General features: G+C 36.7%; 1 protein-coding gene across 2 annotated transcripts in view; it reads left to right on the plus strand.

The window, feature by feature from the left end:
* The first annotated feature begins 616 nt into the window (after positions 1-616).
* Positions 617-23,342, plus strand: part of SYT14 (synaptotagmin 14) — a 138,876-nt gene continuing 116,150 nt past the window's right edge. For both annotated transcript variants that reach the window (XM_032466395.1, XM_032466396.1), the window contains exons 1-2: positions 617-641; positions 12,069-12,116. In XM_032466395.1, the coding sequence (XP_032322286.1) occupies positions 629-641; positions 12,069-12,116 (61 nt within the window). In that variant the 5' untranslated portion in view covers positions 617-628. The remainder of the gene's footprint in view (positions 642-12,068; positions 12,117-23,342) is intronic.

The following is a 23,342-nucleotide window of genomic DNA, read 5'->3' on the forward strand; positions in this document are numbered from 1 at the left end:
TATTTGGCTGATTCAGGCAAAGCAAAACAAAAACAAAACAGACCTTCAGATTACGAAATCTGAGGGAGTCACCACGTGGGGATCCTTGAGCCCAGTTTTCAACCGAGGAGACCTGTCCATGGTCCTGACCAAATCCTTCCCCACCCCCTTCCTTCATCGATTTCGGAGGCTAGCACCGAAGGAGCGGAAGTCTCCGCGGGGTTCCTGGGCCCTGCGAAGCCCCAGCCCAGCTGGTCGGAGCCGCCCGCACATGCTCAGTGCGCCTCGGGCGGGTCTTGGGTGCAGGTGCCGGGGCTCGCGGGACTGGGCACCTGTTTCGAATCCCGGCGCGAGGCGCTGTGGGGGCGGCGGGGTGGGGGCGGGGTGGGGGCGGGGCGGCGTCACGTGCCGGCGGCAGCGGCGGCGGCGGCCTGGGAAGGTTCTATTTCTTCGGCGCGCTCGCGGCGCTCGGGGCCCCTCCTCCGCCCCGCCCCAGCCCGCCCCAGCCGAGGCTCCCCTCCAGGCCGCGCAGCCGGGCGACTGCGGGGCCGGCCCCGCCCCTCTCGCCGGCGGCCCCGGCGCGTCCTCCGCCCGCACGCCGGCTCTCCGCCCCCGCCATCCATTTGGTGCGGTCCAGGGCGAGCACATCATGGCGATTGAAGGTAAGTGGAGGCCGACCGTGGCTGGCAGGAGGGGGAACGCCTAGGTAGCGGGGGCCCGGAGGTGGCCGTGGCGCGAGTGGGGCCGGGAGCCGGCTGTGGAGGCGCAGGGGTCCCGACCGCGTCCTGGGAGGCGGGTGGGCGGAGCGGCGCCGCGGTTTGCCAGACTCTCGCCGGCCCTGGCGGTTCCGTCGGCCTCAGCCGGTGGCCCGGCGCTGGGAGGAGCTGCTCCGGCTGACAGGTACGGTGCCGGGGCCGCTGCCTCCTCCTGGCGGCGCGGAGTGGGGCTCCGGTGGGGCCCTACAGACCCAGCGGGACGGGCTGGGGGAGCGAGGGACCTCAGGGTGTCCCCTCTTCCATTGACCTCGCCCCAGCAAGCCATCGTCTCACAAGACCCGCCTTCCTACCAAACTGGGAGTCCAGTTTTGCTGTCCCGGTCCTAACCCTTCTCAGTCCCTACTCTAGAACTGATGCTGGGGTGCTCTCTCCGCCGGTTCCCCTTCTGTTTGCTGTTGTAGGGGACCAGGACATTTGGAGTGAGGTTCATTTCCTTTTCAAGTGGTTTTTTTTTCTAACACTCAAAGTTTTTTTTTTCTTCTCTCCGAAAGAGAAGTAAATACATCTTTACAACAAACGCACACTCTTAGAATCCTGCATATGTTTCAGTCCATTAACTGTTAAAGTGACAATACTCATGTTTTCAAAAAGCAGCTTAATACATTCTTAGATAAGGTACACAATTGGCACTAGAGTATTATTTTTCTCTTGTTCCAAAAGACAGGTAACTGGAATGAAGTGTCTACATTTTACGTTGTTTTTAAAGAAGATACTGTGAAAATTAATATAGCACGTACTAGGGTTTATGTGAAAGACTGCAGCATCTTTCAGCCCCTGTCTCACCCTTAGCTTAACTCAAACAATGAAAGTAGTTTGTAAAATTTCCCTGTATGTATTTATTTGTACAGATGTGCAAGATACCTACAGCTGTGACATCATTAGCCTAAATTTTATGTGTGTTCCTCCTAAATAAAACTTCAAAGCACTTCGCATCTTGGTGACCAGTCCCTCATAGCATACATCTTTGGGGGCTCCTTTTGGTCAGATCTTACGGACTCCAGAATTGCTCTAATTGTGTTTACGTTTATCTTATTTATTTAAGAGATTGAGTACCTATTCTATGCAAGACACACATCCATACAATTTCAAGATCTGCTTTAGGTAAAATGATGGAGGGGACTGGGAATAAAATCTACCAATAATCTTTGATATTCTTGTTGTCCAGAACAGTACTTTAAAACTTTTCCTTACTGTACTTTTTACTAAAGGTTAAAAATCAAGAAACCAAAATGCACTGATTCATGTCTTGTACTTTATTTCCCCAACGACTTTGTGGTAGAGTTTCTTATAACTTAGTGAAGGTAAAGAGGCTTTGTGCAGAAGATGAGGAATAATTAGCTACATAGTATCCAGATATGATCCTGTAACTTGTAATTTCTTAAAATATTTTCCAGTTTTTCCTTTTTCTCATTCTTTCCCTTCTCCCCCACACCACCTCAGTTAAATGCGATTGATTCCTTTTTCATGTTAACTGATGGCCTTTTGCTCTGCCAACTACTACTTGTATGTTTAAAGTACAAGGTTTTTAAAATTCTCATGTTCTAGAGATTCTTCTGTGTTTAAGTTATTCCCATTCAGTATTTTCATAGTTAAGAATTTGTTTAAGGCTTCATAATATAAAGGTCAGGAATTATGTCTTTTCTAGTTTGGCAGGGAAACTATAGTTAATACTAGCATTTCAAATAAAGATGTCAGATCAGGTTAGTCTAACTGTGCTGTTTATCACATACTAAAGCAGATTCTGTATTATACACATCACCCCCGTGCTGTGTTATGAAGTAAAGTGAGCTCTGAATGAGAGCTTTATACTAGGGACATCTTAGACTTTTAGGGGCCCAAGGGAGCATCTCATTCCACCTTTCCAGTGAAATGGTTCTTGAAACATCCAGTGCCTTGATTCACCTGTTAATTCAGCAGACTTATTGAGCACTGGCTGTACTCAGCATTCTGTGCTAAATTCTGTGGGGCCTGTAACGATGAGTAAGACCACATTCCTTCCCTCAAGGAGTACATGTTCTAATGAGGGAGACATGATTTTAACCATGCAATTACAATATGGTGCGAAGATATCTCCTTTAACCGGGAGATGAATCGTCCTTCTTTTGTATAAAAATATTCAATGATAATGAATTCATTGAACCCATATGCCAATGAACATAAAACAGTATATACTGATGTGGAATTATAATTCTTCTAGTTCATAAGGTTTGTTTTGACCAAAAATCTGTTGTTCAGTAACTTCTATCTACCCACCCATGCTAGTTCTGCTTTCTGGAGCAATAAATTATAAGTTAAGTATTCTCTGTGTCCACGGCATCCCTTCTATCATTTGAAGACAACTCCTGAACCTTTTCTTTTCTGGACAGAAAATTCAGTTCTACAGATGGTCTGTAGTGTTTTAAAGTTTGAAATATGGTAGTGGGCCACTCCACTTCAGATGTTTTGTTGAATAGCTTACATGAAAAGTGTTACATCATTCCTTGACTTGAGTATAACCCTATTACTATAGCTTAATATTAGAATAGCCTTTTGGACCTTCATGTTGGCTCAGGATAAGGTTGTAATCAACCAAAATCACAGTCTCTTTCACCTGGACTACTTTCAAGTCATGTGTCTTCAGTCCCTTGCATGGATAACCAGTGTTTTGATTTGAAGAACAGATTATTTATATCTGTTACCTTACTAGCTCTGCCCCAACATTTTAGTCCTTTAGTTTAGACGTTTAAGGGTTACTAAACGTCTAAGGGTTACTTTTGTTTCCTCCTTTTTGTAAAACTCTTATTTTATATTACCAGTTAATCATTAATTTCCTCCTTTAATCAGTCAGATAACTGTTAATCAGGACTTGATGATGTTACCACATTGAGCTAATATAATTCCAGTCAAGTGAAGAACCTCTCTTAGGTTAAGGTGCAATTTTTAAAAAGAATGCTGAAATATTAAAAGTAGTTTATGGGTTAGGAATCATTGGTCTAGCCTCGCCTATCAAGACTTGTACTTGTCTGGCATATGAACTCTTCTAATGTTGGCCGCTGTTAGTTTGACATTGTTGACTATTTTTTTTTGAAGTTTTCTCCTCCTCTCTTGATCACTTACTTCTCAGCCTTCTCTTTATCTACCTGATCTAATGTAGTTTGTTTGTGTTTCCATTCTCAACCCTATTCTCATTCCCTACTTTATACACACTGTTGTAACTGCTCCCATTGCAAAATGGTGTAATCACGTGTTTTTAAGTTTTTCTCCCTAGCCTGATCATCAATTCCTAGAGGATAATGTTTGTTTTTTACTCTTCAGATTTTGTACAGCATTTGAATATAGTATGTACTCAACACATGTTCCTTAGATCATTATAATGGAATTCTGAGCATTATCTTCATGGGTCGTATCCCTTGCCTAGATGTAGTTGACCAGAAATCTGCCATTTAGTAACTTCTATCTATCCACTCTGCTTTCTGGAGCAAAAAATTAAAAATCCACTATTCATGAATTAAAAGTACACATAATTTTCCTAATTTGTACTTCTAAATAGTAGCTATCTCTTGGATGTCCCACAACAATCCAAAATGTTCAGCTTGGGACTTTCAAAATGCCCTAAAGTTGTCACAGCCACCAATTCCAGCCTCCATACTTCCCACTCCATGCAGATTTACCACCTGAATGGCATTTTTAAATAACTAGACGTCTGAGTTAGTAACCTGGAAATCAGTCCTGTTTTATAATTCATCCCCACCTTCTGTTGATCACTAAGTCTTACCAAGTCTACATCTCAAATTAATTTATAATATTTAGTGCTTATACTTTAGTTTATTTCCTTATCTCTCATTAAGAGACTTGTATTTGTTTCTTCACTCGTCTTGTTATCTCTAATCTTAAGGTTTATTCTAGTCCATTTTTCAAACTATTGCTGGTTATCTTTGTAAATGCAAATCTGAATTATTTAAAACCTCAAGTTAAAGCGAGTCTTTAAAGATCTGGCCTACACCCTTCCTTCATCCAGTCCACATTTTTTTGTCTCTTCCATAAGAATGTCAGAATTCTCCTTGCGAAATGTTTTGCAGAAGTAAAACTATTCACCTGTCTTGTTAACTTGCTATAAATTAACTTTAACTACTTAACCTCTCTGGGTAGCATTTTTAAAAATGATAAAAGAAGGATAAGTTAGAAAATCTGTGTGTGTGTGTGTGTTGACTCACTTTTTATTCATAATGCATCTTATAGTTTACCACACACTTTTTTAAATTGAAGTATAGTTGATTTACAGTGTTGTATTCGTTTCTGGTGTATTTTTTAAGTCATTAGTATGATTCTGAGATGCTCTTAGATTTGTCGTGACTCTTCAGGTTACCAAGACAGAATTCTGGCTTTCAAAAGCCATTTGAAATGCTGAGTTAAAAAACCCAATACAAACATGATATTACTAGGCTTGGGGAAGAACATCACACTCCTTTCCTGCTTTCCATGCTGTTGTTAGCGAGGTATCGTTACAGTGTATGTGGGGAATAATCTAATTAGAAAGCACCACCTATCACAGCCTGTGGCTGAGTAAGGCAATGTATCAAACTTTATTTTTGGAAGATTTACGGCTCAATTTAATCAGTGATGTTCCTGGAAGAGATAACTTTGGCTTTCAGCAGGAATAAAATTTCTAATATTTCACAGAGATTTAAGACATGTTTGTATGTTAGGTAAATTTGTTCAGAGACTCTGCAAAGTACTTCTGAGTACTTTACAGTTTATTTTAAGTTCCTTTTCTAAATCACTAAACAAAGATAGAAAAAAGTAGGGAACACTAGAGAAATATTTGTATTAAGAAGCATTTCACTTTTTGTTGTTTTAAGTAGTGTTAGAATGTAGCTGTGTGTGCCAATGTGGAAAGTAGAGAGAATCGTGTGTTGGTTTACGTATACAGTTTGTTGAGTAATACTGTTTGCATTATTGTTTTCTTTAAAGTGATGATAATGTTAAGTATAACATGTGTGTGGTAGTACAGTAGATTGTCTACGTGGGTTTGATTTCCGTTCAGCTGACTTTCATTCTTTTCCTCACAAATCTTCACCTGTTAGTATCTAATGTAGAATGTGCCTATAGGGAGAACTAAGACTGCTCAAACTACTGTAAGTAAAACATTAGAAGCTTTTGAGTAAAATGAATATATGCATATTTTGTATGTATATGTAGTAAAATTTTAATTGAAACCTAACAAATTGGAATCTTTGATTTATCATTTTTATAGAAGGAGGAAATATTGACCACGCCACAAGCTGTTATCAGGAATTTAATTAAAAACAAACTTCTAGGATCCATTATGTATATTCAGCACAATTTCTTATTTTCACATTTTTAGGGCTGTATTAGAATTGATGTTCACAGTAATACTCTGAGTCATCAAGAGATAGAGGATTTTAATGAAATATTGAATTATCTTCAGTGTTCTGTACTTACTGATGCAGTAATGCATATTAATAAATTTTTTTAAATGATCTGAAGTAGCCAAAACAAAAAGGTATTCTCAGTTAACTAGAAAATTAAATTAATTAGAGTACCTTTTTGTGAGCAGATACTTATTCAGGGTTTTATGGTATCAGTGAACTTCTAAGAGTCAAAAACATAATTATCTAAAAAACTGAATTTAAAGTGGCTCAAGAGTAGGGAAAATGGATTACATTTGTGAACAGTACATTTGCTTCATAAAGTAAAACTTATACCTCTTAGAAAAATTATTGAGTAAATTCATAGGAACTTGAATGCATCAAAAGAGATACTGTATTTATTGTGCTTTGCAAACCATGATTTTTCCACAACACTGTTTTCAATTAGGGACTAGAATTGGTATTATTCCTTGAATTACTTAATTAGGGGCAAACTAAAAGGTGCCTAGAGATTAGTGACTGTGGTCTAAATGGGTTAAGTTGGTTGGGAGGAGTTGACATTAATATGAAATGTTTAAGGTTTCCACCTTATTATGTATATAGTTATCTGTTTAAGAATTAGTTACACCAAGTTTATCAATCATTGTGAGCTAGACATCAGTTAAAAGGCTGTGACTACTTCAATGCCTGTGTTTTGAGAGAAAGCTTAAGATGAGATGGAATTTAAGATATTTCTAAAGTAATCTTGCAGTTTTTGGCTTAGAAGAAATTGATAGACTCTGTAAATTGTAGTGATTTAGGCTAATGGTCAAAGTAAATATGGTAGAAGAAATAAAGTCAACTTTTAAAAGGACTTCTCGACCCACTTTAAAGGAACTAAATCTTTGGTTTTAATTTTGTCTTGTATGCCTGGGCATATTTTGATGGGAATATAACATCAGTACATATTTTCCTTCTGTAGACATGTGAAAAGTACATACATACGTTATAATAACTGTCACCCTCCCTTCCAGAACAGATTGCGGGTTCCCAGGCACCCTTTCAAGTATGGGCATGTTCATATACAAACACACATGCACACATTCACATCACATACGTGCGCCCACACACATCTATTTCTTCTTATACCTGATTTATCCCAATTGTAGAGGATTATGCCAGTTCATATTATGCTCCTACATGGGTTTGCCTGAGGAAAAAGATGGTAACTTTGACTAAGCTTGTCATTTTCTATCTATTTCTCATTTCTCGGTTGCCGAGATGATTATTTCAAGAGCAATGCTAGTATTATCTCCAAGAATAGTTTTGAGAAATTCACTTTTATTTAAATTACCTTAAAGGATTAGAAAAGTTTCATAATTTTCATTTTTTTCATAAAAATGAGGAAATACTAGTTTTTATTTTCTCACTGTATTAAACTTAGTGTTCTGATTAACTTTTTCTGACAATTAATTAGTGACCCAGGCAATGTTACTTAACCTTTAGTGGCTCGGTTTGTTTATCTATAATGAGGTAGGTAACTTTATTTCTGATTTCTAGTCTCTTTTTATAGTCTGTCATTTTAATATGATCTCCAAGTCCTCATTATTATGTTGTTGAAGTAAGTTTGGTATGTGAAAAATTATGTGTATATGAGTTCATTGGGGGATGATTATTCATTTTAGCGGAAGACTCATCTCTTTCTAAAGAGACTAATTCATTACTTTAAATAAACATGCCCTCAAATTGACTCAGCCATTATAGAAAATAATATGGAGGTTCCTCAAAAAATTACAAATAGAACTACCATATCACCTAGCAGTCCCACTCCTGGGTGTATATCCAGAAGAGATGAAAACAGTTTATCAAAGAAATATATGCACTGCCATGTTTATTATTCATAAGTTGCCGAGATATGGAAACAACCTAAATGTCTGTCAGGTGAATGTATAAAGAAGACTTGAGTTATACATGTACCCACACTTACGCATACATGTACACACACACACCATACAGTATTGCTTAGCCATGAGTAAGAAGGAAATGCTGCCATTTGTGACAACATGGATGGACCTTGAGGGCATTATGCCATGTCAGTAAAGACAATATATGATATCACTTTTATGTAGACTCTAAAAAAGCCAAACTCATAAAAACTGAGAGTAAAAGGGTGGTTACCAGGGGCTGGTATTTATGTGACATGATAGGGGAATTAGCTAACACTAAGATGGTAATCTTATTGTAGTATGTAAGTGTATCAGATCACCATGTTGTACACCTTAACCTTAACAGTGTTACATGTCAATTACGTCTCAATAAAAAATAATTAAAAGAAAAGATCATTTCTCTGTATATTGGATATATATATTTGATTATCACCATGATGTGCACTTGAAACATCTTTAAAAAAATTTTTTTATGAAATATAGTTGCTTTACAATGTTGTGTTAGCTTCAGGTGTACAACAAAGTGATTCATTTATACATATACATATTTTCAGATTCTTTTCCATTAAAGGTTACTACAAGATTTTGAATATTCCCTGTGCTATACAATGGGCCCTTATTTATCTGTTATACCTGTAGTAGTGTGTGTATGTTAATCCTAAACTCCTTATTTTTCCCTCCTCCATCCATTCCCCTTTGGTAACCATAGTTTGTTTTCTATGTCTGAGTCTATTTCTGATTTGTAAATAAGTTCATTTGTCATCTTTTTTTTTAGAGTCCACATATAAGTAATATCATATGATGTTTGTCTTTCTCTGTCTAACTTACTTCACTTAATATGATAATCTCTAGGTCCATCCATGTTGCTGCAAATGGTATTATTTCATTATTTTTTATGGCTGAGTAATATTCCATTGTGTGTGTATGTGTATATATGTGTGTATGTGTATATATGTGTGTATGTGTATATATGTGTGTATGTATATATATACACACCACATCTTCTTTATCCATTCATCTGTTGGACATTTAGGTTGCTTCCATGTCTTGGCTATTGTAAATAGTGCTACTCTGAACATTGAAATGCATGTATCTTTTTGAATTAAGAGTTTTCTCTGGATATATGCCCAGGAGTGGGATTGCTGGATCATATGATAAGTCTATTTTTAGTTTTTTAAGGAACTTCAATACTGTTTTCCATAGTGGCTGCACCAATGTACATTCCCACCAGCAGTGTAGGAGGGTTCCTTTTTCTCTACATGCTTATGTATGTCAGTTGTACCTCAGTAACACTGAAATTTAAAAAAGTCAATAATTATTCTCCTTGTGCATTATACTCTTAAAATGGGTAAACCACTTTTGGATTACTCCTGTATCTAAGTCAAGGTGTGCCGGCAGTGACTTGCTTGTTGTTTACAAATTTGACATTTTTGTATATAATCTTACAAACTTTTCAGATTTACTTTTAGAAATATAAAAAAAGGCATGAAATTTGTACACAGTTCACTGTATCTCAGATTCAGAAAGTATTTAATCCTTTTGATTCCCAAACATACACATTAAAAATATACATTTAACACTGTAAGATATCACTTAACATGTGGAATTTTTAAAAAGTCAACTATAGTGAATATAACAGAAAAGAAACAGACTCACAGATATAGAGAGGAATTATAGAGTGGTTACCTGTGGGGAGAGGGATGGCGGAGGGTCAAGATGGAGGTAGAAGATTAAGAGGTACAAACCACCAGGTATAAAGTAAGCTACAAGGGTGTATTGTACAACATGGGGAATATAGCCAATATTTTGTAATAACTATCAATGGAGTATAAACTTAAAAATTTGTGAATCACTATATTGTATATCTGTAACATATGATATTGTATATCAACTATACTTCAATTTAAAAGATATGATATAAATACATAAATAAATTTTAAAATGGTAAAAAAAATACATTTAACATATAGGATACATTTTTTCCCCCTTCTCTTTCTGGTCTTAAAAAGAACTGGGAATAAAAGGAATATTGATTTCAGTGTATGATAATGTAATAAAGTTTATTTAACATTTTGTATTTCTTTTTTTGTAGTTTTAAAAGTAAATGTTTCCTCGAATTTTACTTTATTGTCTGACATTTATCTATCTTTAATATTCCTTTTTATCTCAGTAATAATAGTGATTGCTCTTGAGTTACACATGTACATTAGTGAGATGTCACTTGTTGGTTGGAATTTTTGCAACAAATATCAAGAATAGTAGAGCTCAGATTTACTTTATGTGATTTTTGTGCATACTTTGGCAAATGTGATAATCATCAGTTGACTATAAATTTGAAATACAGTAATTATTTGACTTAGCTTTTTATTTATGAAGTTCTTTCATTTGATAAAGATAAATTGAATAGTTTAAAAAGTGGGAGTTAGCTTTCATCGTCACTTGTGGTTTTGAGAAAAGTCTTAGAATATAATCATTTTTATTGTTAGTACCAAGCCTTGTAAAAATGATGCAGCTGTATTTAAGATTGGATGTGAATAGTAAAACATAACCAGTTTGTGTTACGTATGGGGTAAGTCTAGTTTCAGTGACAGGCTGTAAATATACAGGCTTGTTACATAAATTAAGTACATAACTCAAACTAAGTTATAAGTGTTACCTTCTGGAGGATAGGTCTTAATGACTGTATAAGAACTATTTCTAAGTAGTCTGAAAACATCAGTGATGGTGTCGATATACTTTATAGTTCTGTTGTTGTTATTACATGATTATTCTAAATTTCTTGAAAACAGTTTATTATAATTTGTAAATGTTCCCATTCCAGTCATTTGACTACTTTCTCACTTTTAAAGATATGTAGTGAATAGGTATAGTTAATTCTACCCCTTCAGCAAGTGATCAGTGGTTGCTCATTGGTAATATTCCAGTTGATAAGGTCTCACTGTATTTATACCAAGGTTTGCTGAATAATTATTCTTTTATCATCATAGCTTTAGGTGTTTCTTGCTAAGTCTGTCTTCTTGACAACCGGTGATTAGTCTGTATTGTTGGTAATAAAGAAGCAGAGGTATTGTTACCGTCAGGTTAGAATGTAAATCTAACCTACTTTAGTGGTATAAATACTGTTGTCTAGTTTTTTAGCTTCCTTCCTGGATGACCTACTTTTCTTTTAGTGGATATCATGGTTTTTATTTCTTATGTTATTGCTGTAAGATATTTCTGTTTCTTATAACTTAACTGTTCATAATAAGCTTCTATAATGAGCTAAGATGATGAGATTATTTAATATTTTTTATTATGCAAAATTTAAACATAATTTATAGCATAATTATAAGGTTATGCATATATAGAACACTACAGAATTTTATTCAGCTCACATTCATTTAAAGTAGTGGCAATACTTTCCAGAGTGAAGGAAATAGCTCTATGATAACTGATAATATTACTCAAAAATTTTTTTGATAGAAATGATTATGACAAAGTAAGCTTTTGGCTTAAGTTAATAGTTTAATCATGCCATCTACATATAAACTTTGTCTTAAGAGTTTATAAGAGTGGGAAGCTGGAGAATGGGGTGAGGATCACATTTCATTTTACGCAGTGTGAGTATATGTGATAAGATATAAATAGGCCTTTATAGGGTTGACCCATACTAACTCACCTGTATGTGTTAAGGCTCAGATGCGAAAGTGTGTCCTTCCTTACAGTATTTCCTTCTAGATGATGTGAAGAGGTGCTTAGGAAAGGGTGCTGTGATTTCTGCTCTTGAGAAGCTTGCCATTTAAAATAACTTGCTTGAATGAAGTTTCTTTATTCCAGAACTTCATAAGGTCTTAATTTATTAAGGGTTCAGGAAGATTCTGAGCATCGGGTGACCCTATTCATATAGTTAAGTTTAAAGAGAAGAATTAGGAAATGTTTCTCTGAGGCCATTTCTAGAAGCTAATTTAAAGCAATTCTTTGTAACAGTCAAACTCAGCTTATGACCTGTTTTTAATTTCTAACAAAAATCTTTTTAACAGGTGGAGAAAGAACCTGTGGAGTACATGAACTTATCTGTATTAGAAAAGGTGAGTCAATGCTCTGCATGGATATTTAAATACAGAATTAGCATTTCACAGTGGATGATAAGTTTTGGTATGATGCAGATTATTTGGACTTACATAGTGTAAAATTTAATAAATATTAATATTTGTTGCTTGTATTATAGACATAACCATTCATTAAGTGCACATTGCTTATTATATGGTTATTGAGTGTTGTTCCTTTATTTTTCATGGGCTGATAAAGCCTGGTTTCTGGCATACTGGTTATCAGACATGGTGAAGAGGCCAAGAATGGAGGGTTTGATTTTTGTTCCCTTTCAGAATCTGGAATCTGAGTGCATGCTGCTCTCCCACTGACTTCTGTTCTATTACTGTACCCCATCAGAGAGATGTGAGGAGTGGTTGAAATTCAAATCGGGAACATGTCCAAAGACCACAGCATCTTTTGACACCAACAACTGTCTATGCTTCCTTAGAAGGAGCCACCTGACAACTGGGTGGTTGAACAAGGTGGCCCCAGGAAAGGTAATTCAGTTACTAGGTGGGAGGCAAGGAATCAGGTATTCCATAGATTTGGAAGAATCAGGAGAACCTTGGGAGTCCCCACTCTGAGCAGCAGTCACACCTGTGGAATGGTGTGAAGAAAGAAAAAGATACACCCGGAAAGGTCAGGGGAGGAAGTCCTCGTAAAGTTAACTGCTCCTTTCTCTTTTTAAACTTGGGAGACTTTCTTTTTCTTGCATCTTTCTTGAAAATCGAATTGGCCTTCCTGACTCTGGCTAACTAGCAGTGCTCCCTGCCCTAATATTTCTCCCTGAGGAGGTCTGAGGCAGTGTCAGTATTTGTGATACTTGGGTCTGGTGGCGTAGCAGGGCCGTGTCAGCATAGTTGCAGTCAGTCTTCAACAGGTCTGAGAAGCCTCAGCTTCTGTAGAGTTGACTAAAAGGCTTTAATCGTTTTCAGGTGAATTTTGGTTTGGTCCTACTAGTTTATCTATGTATCACTGCCTTTGATTGCTGTTTATTTAAAAAGTCTCCTTCCTTTATTATAGTTTATCTATATATCTTTTCGCTGGTATCATAAGGGAGAAAATTGAAGTCAGGTCCCTGAAATCTCGAATTTAGGATTGTGGTTTTCATGCTGTAACTACTGTTGACTTGTGCTTCTTATCTAAAATAGGAGAGAGAAGATGAATTATATATTGTTTTCTTCCTCTGTGTAAGCATTTTTAGTCTTCTACTACAACGTATGAATCCAGAATTACTAAAAATGTTCTAAAGAATTTTATAGTTGTTTACGTTGTTCCACTAAATCTTTTTTAAAAAACAGAATTTATTTGGACATCAAGAGACACTTAGGAATCAGTTGGAATCAGAAACTATAAAAACTGTGGCCAGGTGAGAAGAGAATCAAGAAAAGAGTAGAGACAGCTAGAGGGGAGGAAACTAAAATGTGTCAAGGGCTTTTCATGATTACAAGGGGAACAGAAAGCTGCAGGGGAGAAAATAGCATAGCTAGGGGTAGGTGATGATCTGAACACCTCTATTCTGGCTCTTCTTGCTGTTCTTTATTGCTGCCTCTATTCCTGTCCAGGTAGTTCTCAGACGAGGCCTTGCCCAGTTTTCTCTGGATTAGTCCAGCTTTTTCATGTCTTCCACTTTTCTACAGAATTTTAAATCTGTGATTAAAATGTTAAAAATTTTATCACAGTGTAGCTATGTCATGGGGAGGTTTCTGCATCTCTGTGTATCCCCTTGGCATTCAGTAGTGTCCTAGTCTAGAAGGTGTTCTATAAGTGTTTGAATATTTTCAAAATGAATGCTCGATTCTAAAGCTTTTGCATTTTAAACCGGACTTTCCCAGAGTAGAACCTATGACGGGTTATATAAAGTAGAATAATTTAAATTACTGTCAACGGTTCTGGTAAAATGACATCTCTAACACTGTGTTCAACTTGTTTTTACCCGTTTGGCTGTTCTTCTCTGTCTGCTTTGCTGGCTTCTCTCCTCTGTCAGACCTCTAAATGTTGGAATATACCAGAGTTTGGTCCTGGGCTTGCTTCATTTTTCCTTCATTTCCTTCCATTTGGTTTTATTTGGTTCTGTCGTTTTGAATGCCATACAAATTTATAAATCTAGCTCTAGCTGTCCTTGAGCTCCCTGCTCTTATATCAAGCTACTTACTTGATATTTCTACCTGGATACCTGATTCTTACTCTAATAAGAACTTGGCGTGTCTAAAATGCAGATCTGATTGTCTCACATGGATCTATACGTTCCTCAATCTTCTCCATCTCAGCTAATAAATAGAACAGTCTACCCAGTTGCTGGAGTCCTAACTTCAGAATCATCCCTATTTCTTTCATTCTTTTATCTTCCGCATTTAATTTATTATTAGCAAGTTCTGTCAGTTCTACCTTCAAAATATATTTTGCGTCTATCTTCTTTTTCTGTCCTGCTGTTATCATTGTGGTCTGAGTCCTTATCTTCTCTCGCCTACACTACTGCTAATAGTTTTCTGATAGGTTCCCTTACTTCCACTCTTATCTCCTTACAGTACATACCAGTCTTTTTAAATGCAGATCAGGTCATATCACTTTACTGGTTGGAATTCTTTTGTGGATTCTCACTACACCTAGAATAAAATCAAAGTGCCTTACTCTGATCTACAAAGCCTTACATTAAACATCAACTGAGAAGTCACACCATCCACATCTTCTACATCACGTCTAGGTGAAACTCCAGGTATGATCCATCCTGGTCCAGAATTCCTCTCCATCTGTAGATGTGTGAAACTAGCAAATATGTAACCTGCTCTTAAAATACAAGTGATGAACAGGCATAGGTTAACAATTCTAGACCTTTCCATCCCCATAGTGAGAAAATGGAAGGAAGAAGGGAATCACTGGTACCAAGTAGTTTTGAAATCCAATTGGGAAAATCTATTAGGTTTCAAGGCCTGGGAATAATAACTCCATGGCTCTTGGCCCTGAGGTCTGAGGCTTCACCCTCAGGGTTGAAGACTTTCTCTGTGGTTTTGTATATAGCATTTTCTATTTGCTAAATCTCTTTATGGTGTTACTGACTTGAGTTTACTCCGTATACAAAAGTCAACATATAATATCCTAATTCGAATGAAAATCTGTTTAGGAAATTGTAGGAAAAAATTCTTGTAGTAGTGGCTAGAGAACAGGAGATATCAGTGGTGAATTTTTTTCCCCTTAAAAGTGAAAATGGCTTTATTTTCCTTGGGGAAAATGTATAGAAGTTCAGATTTATTACCTGCTGTATTTTTCCTTGACTAGAAGACAATCACTTAGTTAAGCCAGTAAACTATAAATATCTGGTCACAGTTAGGAAATAGGAACAGAGATCAACTTTCTAATCTTTTAGCTCATCTGAATCAAAGACTGTCTTGCGGCTAAGTGGTCCCCTGTGGTTTGTTGTGTGCTGCTCATCACTAGTTGAGATGCCCCTTAAGATTTCTTCGAAATATGATCCTGAATAATAATGTAAACCTCATCAATTAACATCTTGGGGGGAGTAGTTACCACCCATCTGACAGCAAAGTCTTACATGGTTGTTGACAAGGTGCTTGGTAAAGGTAGGTTTACCAGTTATGGGGCTGAATTAGAGAGTGTCCTCTATCCATTCAGTTCTGTTAGTAAGTTGTCCTGATGCAGCTGTGAGGGGAGTACAAGGTACAAGAGAAGAAGAGAACTTGTAGACAACAGCCAGAACGATTAAAGCTCACAGAGCGCGGGGAGGGGAGCCGGGCTTGGTGCCGCTTTCCCCAGTTTGTGGCAGTGAAAGGAGTGTTGCTGTGTGTATTACTCCTCCTCCTTTCAGGGGGCCGCTGCTGCTTTGTGGGTAAGAGGGAATCCAGTTAGGTTTTCATCCCTTCCTGCCTCTGCCCTCAGGTCCTCCCTTTAAGCTGGGGAGTAGATTTGTTCTTTCTCTTCCCCCTTCAGTGCATCCTGAGCACTTCCCTCTTTTAGTGGTGTTTTCAGCTGTCTCTTTTGGGGGCAACATTAGATAAGTTATCTGAAAATGTAGATGATAATTTTAAATACAGAATTTGCAAAGTTATAGAACTATATTCTGACTTTTAGGGGCTGGGGTGGGGTAGGAATTTTTTGGTTAGTGACCAGACTTAACTATTGTGGTTCTAATGATCCAGAGTAAAAGAACAATAAAATATTTTCTGTCCTTTCTAGTATTTAGTAGAGCTAGTGTTTAATAAAGAAAGAATCCAGGTTTTGGATTCAGGAAACATAACTTAAATTTCCCAATTTGCTTTTATCCAGGCAGGGCAATTGAATAACTCTCTAAATTTTTTGAGTCTCATTTTCCTTATGTATAAAATGGTGATACAATTAATGTTCTCTATACTAATCTCACAAGACTTTTACGAGGGCCAGGTGAAATAAAGCCTGTGAAGACCTTTGTAGCCTACGGTGGGTTGACATACGCATGTTACTGTGTTATTGAAGGCGGTAGGGACACTCTTGAAGCTTGCAGACTCTTGGAGACGGGCCAGATGTATTCTGTGTCTGAATCTGGAAGGTATGTTCTGGTAGTTTCTATTGCTTCTTCTTTTAGTTGTTTGACATTCAGCATTTTGAATCTATGAGAACTACCAGTGAGTTGATAACTTGAGTCTTCCAGGATGTTTCAGTGATTTGTTTAAATGATGGCATATGTATATCAGAAATGCTTTGCTGATCTCTGAATAAGGAAGTGACTTCTAGTATAGAAAATTCTGACCACAAATCTTTGGATGTTGGCATATAAGCAGACTTCTGTGTTCAGTTTCTATGCAACTCCTGTAAAATCATTCTTAATCAACACTCAAATTTCATGAAATACTAAAAATTACGTAAAATTTATATTTCTGTCCTTTTCCTGTACTTTCTCCATTCTGACTAAACAGTATGTTATAAATAATGAGCTCCTTTCCTCAGCATACTAAAATTTGGTTTGAATTTTTAAAAGCTATCTAGAGTCATAATATAGTTCTCCTCCTTTATACTGTTTTCAGTTTCTTTGGTTCTGGGGATAGCTGTCTTTCCCTTTGGTATAGCTCAGTGGCTTCTAGACGGTGCTAATAAGAGATATTCTTGAATTGAAGGGCTGATAAATTTTTGTAGCTGTTGTGTTAGTACATTTTAAGCTTTTTTTCTTCCTGGCTCAAGAATTTTCAATTAGGTTGTGAATTTATAGAGCCTTGATGGTAACAAAGAATAGGGCTTTTGCTGCTATAATTAAAATGGCACTTCCACGTACAATTTAATAGAAGGTGGGAATCTTGGAGCTATATTTTCTTTGATTCATTCTTAGCTTCTTTGAACTTCTTAATGAGAGGTTTATGTGCACCCAGAGGGAAAAGAGCCTACCGCATTGACTCATGCTTGTGATTTTTAGTTTTATATTCCAAATTGAGGCTGCTGTAAGTTAACATCAGCTTTAAGTGAGCAACGCAGACCCTCAGCAGTTGAAGGGGGAGGTCGAAGGTCAGGACTTAAAGGGAAAGAACGTGTTGTGAAAGTCACAGGAGTACAAGAATCTGGAGTAATTATCATAAAAATAGAAAGCAGACTCATAATGAAGGCTGTGTGAGCCAGTCCTGCGCCGGTCCTGTCTTTCCCTGAAATACTTAGGTCTGAAAGTACCACTTTCTTACCCTCTTACTTCTTTTGCTAAAGCCTGTATTAGTTGAGGTTTTGTGAGTATAAAACTACTAAGGTGTTTTGCAGAATGGCATCTGTGAACCAGCTTCATAAAGCTAAAGCCTCTTCCTGTTTTTCCTAAGCCTATATGCATTATTCAGCTGTGTTACACACTCTTAATAATGGACTCTGAAAAAAGAAAGGAAGTTCATTTAGTGGTCCTAGGACAGGAAAGTCAGAATGTTTTTCACTGTCCAGTCCTTGGCCCAAGGGAAGAGGTCTAGGCAGACTGGTTCAGGATAGATGTCTCACTGATTTGAAGCTGAGATGTCCAGGGTATACTTTTCATCCTTTTTAAAAAAAAATCCTTCAGTGAAGAGAAGAGAATTAGGGATGAATTCTTGATGTCATCCTGACGGTTGATGTCATACATACCAACCACTACAGCCCCTTCCATTGATAAGCGTCCAAACATTTTACAGAATGCTCCTATTATAAATTTAGTTTTGGTTTCTCTCTCCTAAGGTTTTCTTTTTTTTCCCTCAATTAGAAGCAGAGAAGGGGAAGAAAGGAGATGTTTTTGTTTCTTATAGATCTATTCCATCCTCAGACCGAGGCAAAAGAGTGGGATATATACTGATACTGGCTTAAGTTTTTTTTTTTTTTAACTTATATGAGTTTTATATGTAAAGAGATGTATATGGCTGGGTTCTTTTGAGCAATAAATTTAATTTTCTGGTCATTTTTGCTGGCTTATGACCATTTCCAAGAGGAAGGAAAATATCTACAGAGAACAATTTCCATATATGAGCTGAAATATGCTTCATCTTTTCTACCTTTTACCTCCAATAGTTAGATAACCACAAAGAAGCCTTTAAGAAATATATTCACGAAGTGAGAGTGATATATATATGGTGAATATGGCTTGGGTTTAGAGATGATTTCCATTGTTCAGCTCAGTGAATCTCTAATTACTGTAAAATGTGGCATCTTTAAACATTTACGTCTTTCATATACTTGGAATTTATTTCAGTCTAAGGTGTGAAGGAAGGATCCAGCTTTATGTTTCTCATGGATTAGCCAGTTATACAAATACCAGTTACTGACTGATTCATCCTCTCCTTGCTAATTTGAAATACCTCTATTATTATATACTTAAATTAGTGTGTATGACTCAGTTTCTGTATTTAAATTTTTTCTTTTCTTTCATTGATCTGTCTTTTCTGGAACGACTGATACACTGCTTTTATTATTGTGACGTTAGTTATCTGGCAGAAAAGAGTTTCTCACATTGTTTCTTTAAAAATTTCCTGATTATTCTTGTTTATTTTTTTCAGATGAACTTTGGAATCACTTTGTCAGTTATCCCCTCCTGCAACCTATGTCCCACTCCCTTCCCTTGAAAGTCCTATGGAATTGAGTTAAATTCCTAAATAACATTTATCTTTTCATTCAGAAACATGGCAGGTCTCTGTTTGCCTGCACCTCACAGGCCTGCGAAGGCCTGTATTTGCCCAGGTTTGAGACAGAAGAGCCTGGAGTCAATGTCAGAGACACATCAATGGCTTAATGGATGGGGGACTGAAGCAGGGTTCTGGAGAGACACCCCACTGCTGGGTGGACGGGGAGCAGGACGTGGTGGCCATCTCCACGTGGGAGGAGTAGGTTAGCAGTGACAGGGGGAATTGACATCAGGTTGGCTCAACAGTTACCAGGAAGCCAGCAGAGGGGCACGCCCCTCTCTGCCCCTTTGATGAGACTAGTCACTAGCTGGGGCCTGGGGCAAGCATGTAGGAAGGCCCGTCAGGCTAGCGGGGTGTAGGTGAGGCAGGCTCTGGTGGAGCAGGGGATGGACAGAGAGCAAGAGAACAGCCACCTTGGGTGGCCTGACCAGACAGTCTGTTTTTGTTTTCTCTTATGTCTCCCAGTAAATTTTTATAGACATGCACATTTCTTACTAAATTATTCCTTATTGTGCTTATTACAACTCATAAAATAAAATCAGTTATTTGTACAGTATTGCTATGAATGCATATACATTTAAAATGTTTAAAATGTATTCAAAATTTTTATATTTTGCAATAGTCTTTAATTTATTCATTTTTCATTTTTCATTTTGTTCTTTTAAATATGTCTCTCCTTTATTTTTTGCTATTTCATCTTTTACAGCAAAATTACCTTACAGCCAATTAATTATGCAGCAAAAATGCTTGTGGCTGAAATGTAGAAAAGATGAAAACAGCAAAGATGGTTATGGGGAAAGTACCTAGAATTGTTGCATAATTCTGTCATCTTTCTGAGTCACTTTTGATTGGTTTTTCAAATTATTACTTCCCTCTTCTTTGCATGCTTGGTAATTTTTTATTAGATGCTAGACGTGAAGTTTTTCTTATTGTCCTTTGGATATTTTTGTTTAGTTTTTGAGCTTTGTTATGAAATGGGTTGTTACTTGTAAGCAGTTTGTTCCTTTTGGTCTGGCTTCTACGTGTTGTTTGGTGCCATCATTCCTGCACGACTCTGGGGTCACTTTTGAGCAAGATCTTTGGTAGTACTCTCAATCGGTGCCCCATAAGGTTTGATATTTTTCATTTTGGATCTTGAGAATAGACACCGTTTCTTGTGCTGTGTGATGTCTGACCACTCTTCCCTTTCATCCTTTAGGAAATTCTTTTCCCAGCCTTGATGGTTTCCTCACATGAGTGTTCTGAGCACTGCTCAGCTGTAATCTCATGGGTGACTCAGTGTGGCTCCCTGGAGTTCTCTGCACAGCGTTTTATTTCCTGATACTCAGCCATGCAGACTCTGGCCCCCTTATCTTCTTTGTTTTCCCAGGGTTCATCTCCTCAGCTCAAGGAGGCCACTGGGCTCTGCCTGGGTTCCCTCTCTCTTTGCTGCAGCCTGGAAACTTTCTCCAGGCAGTGAGCTTGGAAAATAATGATCATCTTTTATTTTCTTCCTCAGTGATCACTGCCTTTTTTTGCCTATGCTCAGTGTCTTGGTGCCATTGTTTTATATATTTTGTCTGATGTCTTGTGGTTTCAGGTAGTAGGGTAAATCTTATCTCTGTTACTCTATCTTAGTTGGAATTGGAAAAAGTGACGATCAGACTGGCGTCATTTTGAGTATGTAAATAGCTGATACAAAGATCTGGAGCAGAGGATATCTGAATGGAGACTGGGAAACTAAACTGATAGGAATTGAGAGAGTCCTAGGTTAGAGAATAAGATGTGATGAAATTTGATTATTGAGAAGAATGAGAAACTAGACAATGTAGGGGGAAGGGAAAGAGGTAAAAAAAAGTTATTAAGGCAGAAAATTAGTTTTATCTTTGACTTATCTTAAGGGAGGATATTCTCTAGCCACCTGACATTTAACTACTGAAAAGTTGCTTTAGAACACTGCAGCTTGATATTGAATGAGATTATTTATTTTAAAATTGTAAGGTACCAGAAAAGGTGATACTAACGTAATTGAGTATGTCATTTCTCTTCACTTGGAAGCTTAAAATTTAACAATGATAAAAAATAATACTTACCATATTTACTTAAAAGTTAAATATATTTTATATCTTTTTAAACCCCTGGGGAAAATTAGAGTTTAGTATAAAGTTATGTTAACTAGTAGATACATGGTGCCATCTAATGGCTAATATGAAAATCTGTTTAGTAAATAACAATGCTTAGCAGTTTGTTTTATGCCAAGTACATTTAACACTGAAATCTTTAGTGCTTTAAATTTCAAAGGTACAGTTTTTATTTAAACACTAAGGTATATGTATATTTTCATTTCAATTTATAGTATCTTTAAAATTCAACTACATCAGTGTATGATTTGTCATCACATATAAAAGCATAGGTATGCAATTTGCATATTATAAATTATATTCAGTATCAATTTTGCATGTAAAACTCGTTTTAATAAGCAAGTCACATTTGCAGATCTTTCGATATGCTGTCTTACTTAGTTCTTGTTCCCTCTTCCTAGTCCCAGTATGTACTTATAAATCAATGCCTTATGGAAGTTCGCTAGTGTTTTAACTTTCTTCCTCCTTCCCTCCCTCTCTTTACATCATATAAAATACATCCAGAATGTGAAAATGATAGATGAGACTGGCAATTTTTAAGAGGTGCTCCAGATTCTTAGAGGTGCCATGGAGCCACTCCAGGGGCTGACACAGAGGTGGCTAAGGTTAGAAAATTAGCATTCAAGTCCTGTACTGAAGAAGACTGTTCAACTCTGTTTAACCCAATTTTTCCTACATATATTTCAGTCATGGATCCCTTGTCTTCCTTTTCTTTTAAGTAACACTTGTTAAAATGCTGTTGATCTTGGGCTCTTTAGACCTAATTTTAGAAACTGTTCTGTATTCTCTTTTTAAGAATAAAAGGATCCTTCTTATATATTATTTTGTTTTAATGAAATAAAAAAATGTTCCTAGTCATATAATAATGCTTGTTCATTATCAATAATTTAGAAAATGCAGAGAAATGTTTAGAAAATATATAACACACATGATTTTACCTTCCTCAGTGATGACGATTATGGAGTATTATCATATAGCCTTTTTGTGTATACATATATACATAATTTAAACAAAACAGGTATCACATTCTGTAATTGGTTCGTATCTAGAATTTTTACTTACCTAATATTACATTATGACTGTCTTCCCATGTTATTTATTATTTTTTAATTTATTTTCTTATTGTTTATCTGATTTTTAATGACAATATGGTTTTCCATTCTATGAGAATACTATTATTTATTAACTAGTCTGCTATTTTTGGATTTTTGGAATGTACTAACAGTGTTTCAGTGAGTACAAAGCATTTAAATAATTTTTTTATAGCTCTGATTGTTTCCTTAGAAAAAAGGAATTTTTACCATGACAATTTTTATATTGACACAAAATTCCTGGAAGTAGATTATCAAGATCAAGGAATATCCTCATTTTTAAGGTATTTTATAAAATTTTTAGCAGTTTACAGTAATAATAATTGCATACAAGATTATTTTTTAATTTCTTAGTTAAAAACACTTTGTCAAGTTGGTATGTTGTTTTGTACTGTATTTCTCTGACTACTGTGAGTTTGAGTATTTTTCATGTTTTTTTTTTTCTGTTATCTTTAATGAAAAATACATAAGTTCCTAAATCAAACTTTTAGAATTAGTTTCCTTATATAGCCTGTTGTGCAGTACTTTGAGTAGCCTTCACTTAACTCTTGTAGCTACCAAGACTGCTTTAGTAGTTTATCCCAGATGGACTATATGATCATGTAGACATTTGATTTAAGAATAAAAACCAGCATTCCATGATAGACTGTATTTAACTTTTATTAAAGAAGATGTTAGAGCTGGAGCAGTGTTATTTGAAACAACACAACGACAAAAATATTCAGTAATGTCATATGCATGTCAGTCTTCCAGCTAGATGGAAAACTTAGGCACAAAAGGTTTAATTTTATGGATTTTTCACAGAGAAATTAGAGGCAGATAATTCCTTAGTAGGATAGGAGTGGCTTTACCAGATCCAAAAGGGAATTTAGTTCTAATTCTCTTAATTTATCTTTGTTACCCTTGCA

Source organism: Camelus ferus, chromosome 23 (genome assembly GCF_009834535.1).
Source record: "Camelus ferus isolate YT-003-E chromosome 23, BCGSAC_Cfer_1.0, whole genome shotgun sequence".
Lineage (NCBI taxonomy): Eukaryota > Metazoa > Chordata > Mammalia > Artiodactyla > Camelidae > Camelus > Camelus ferus.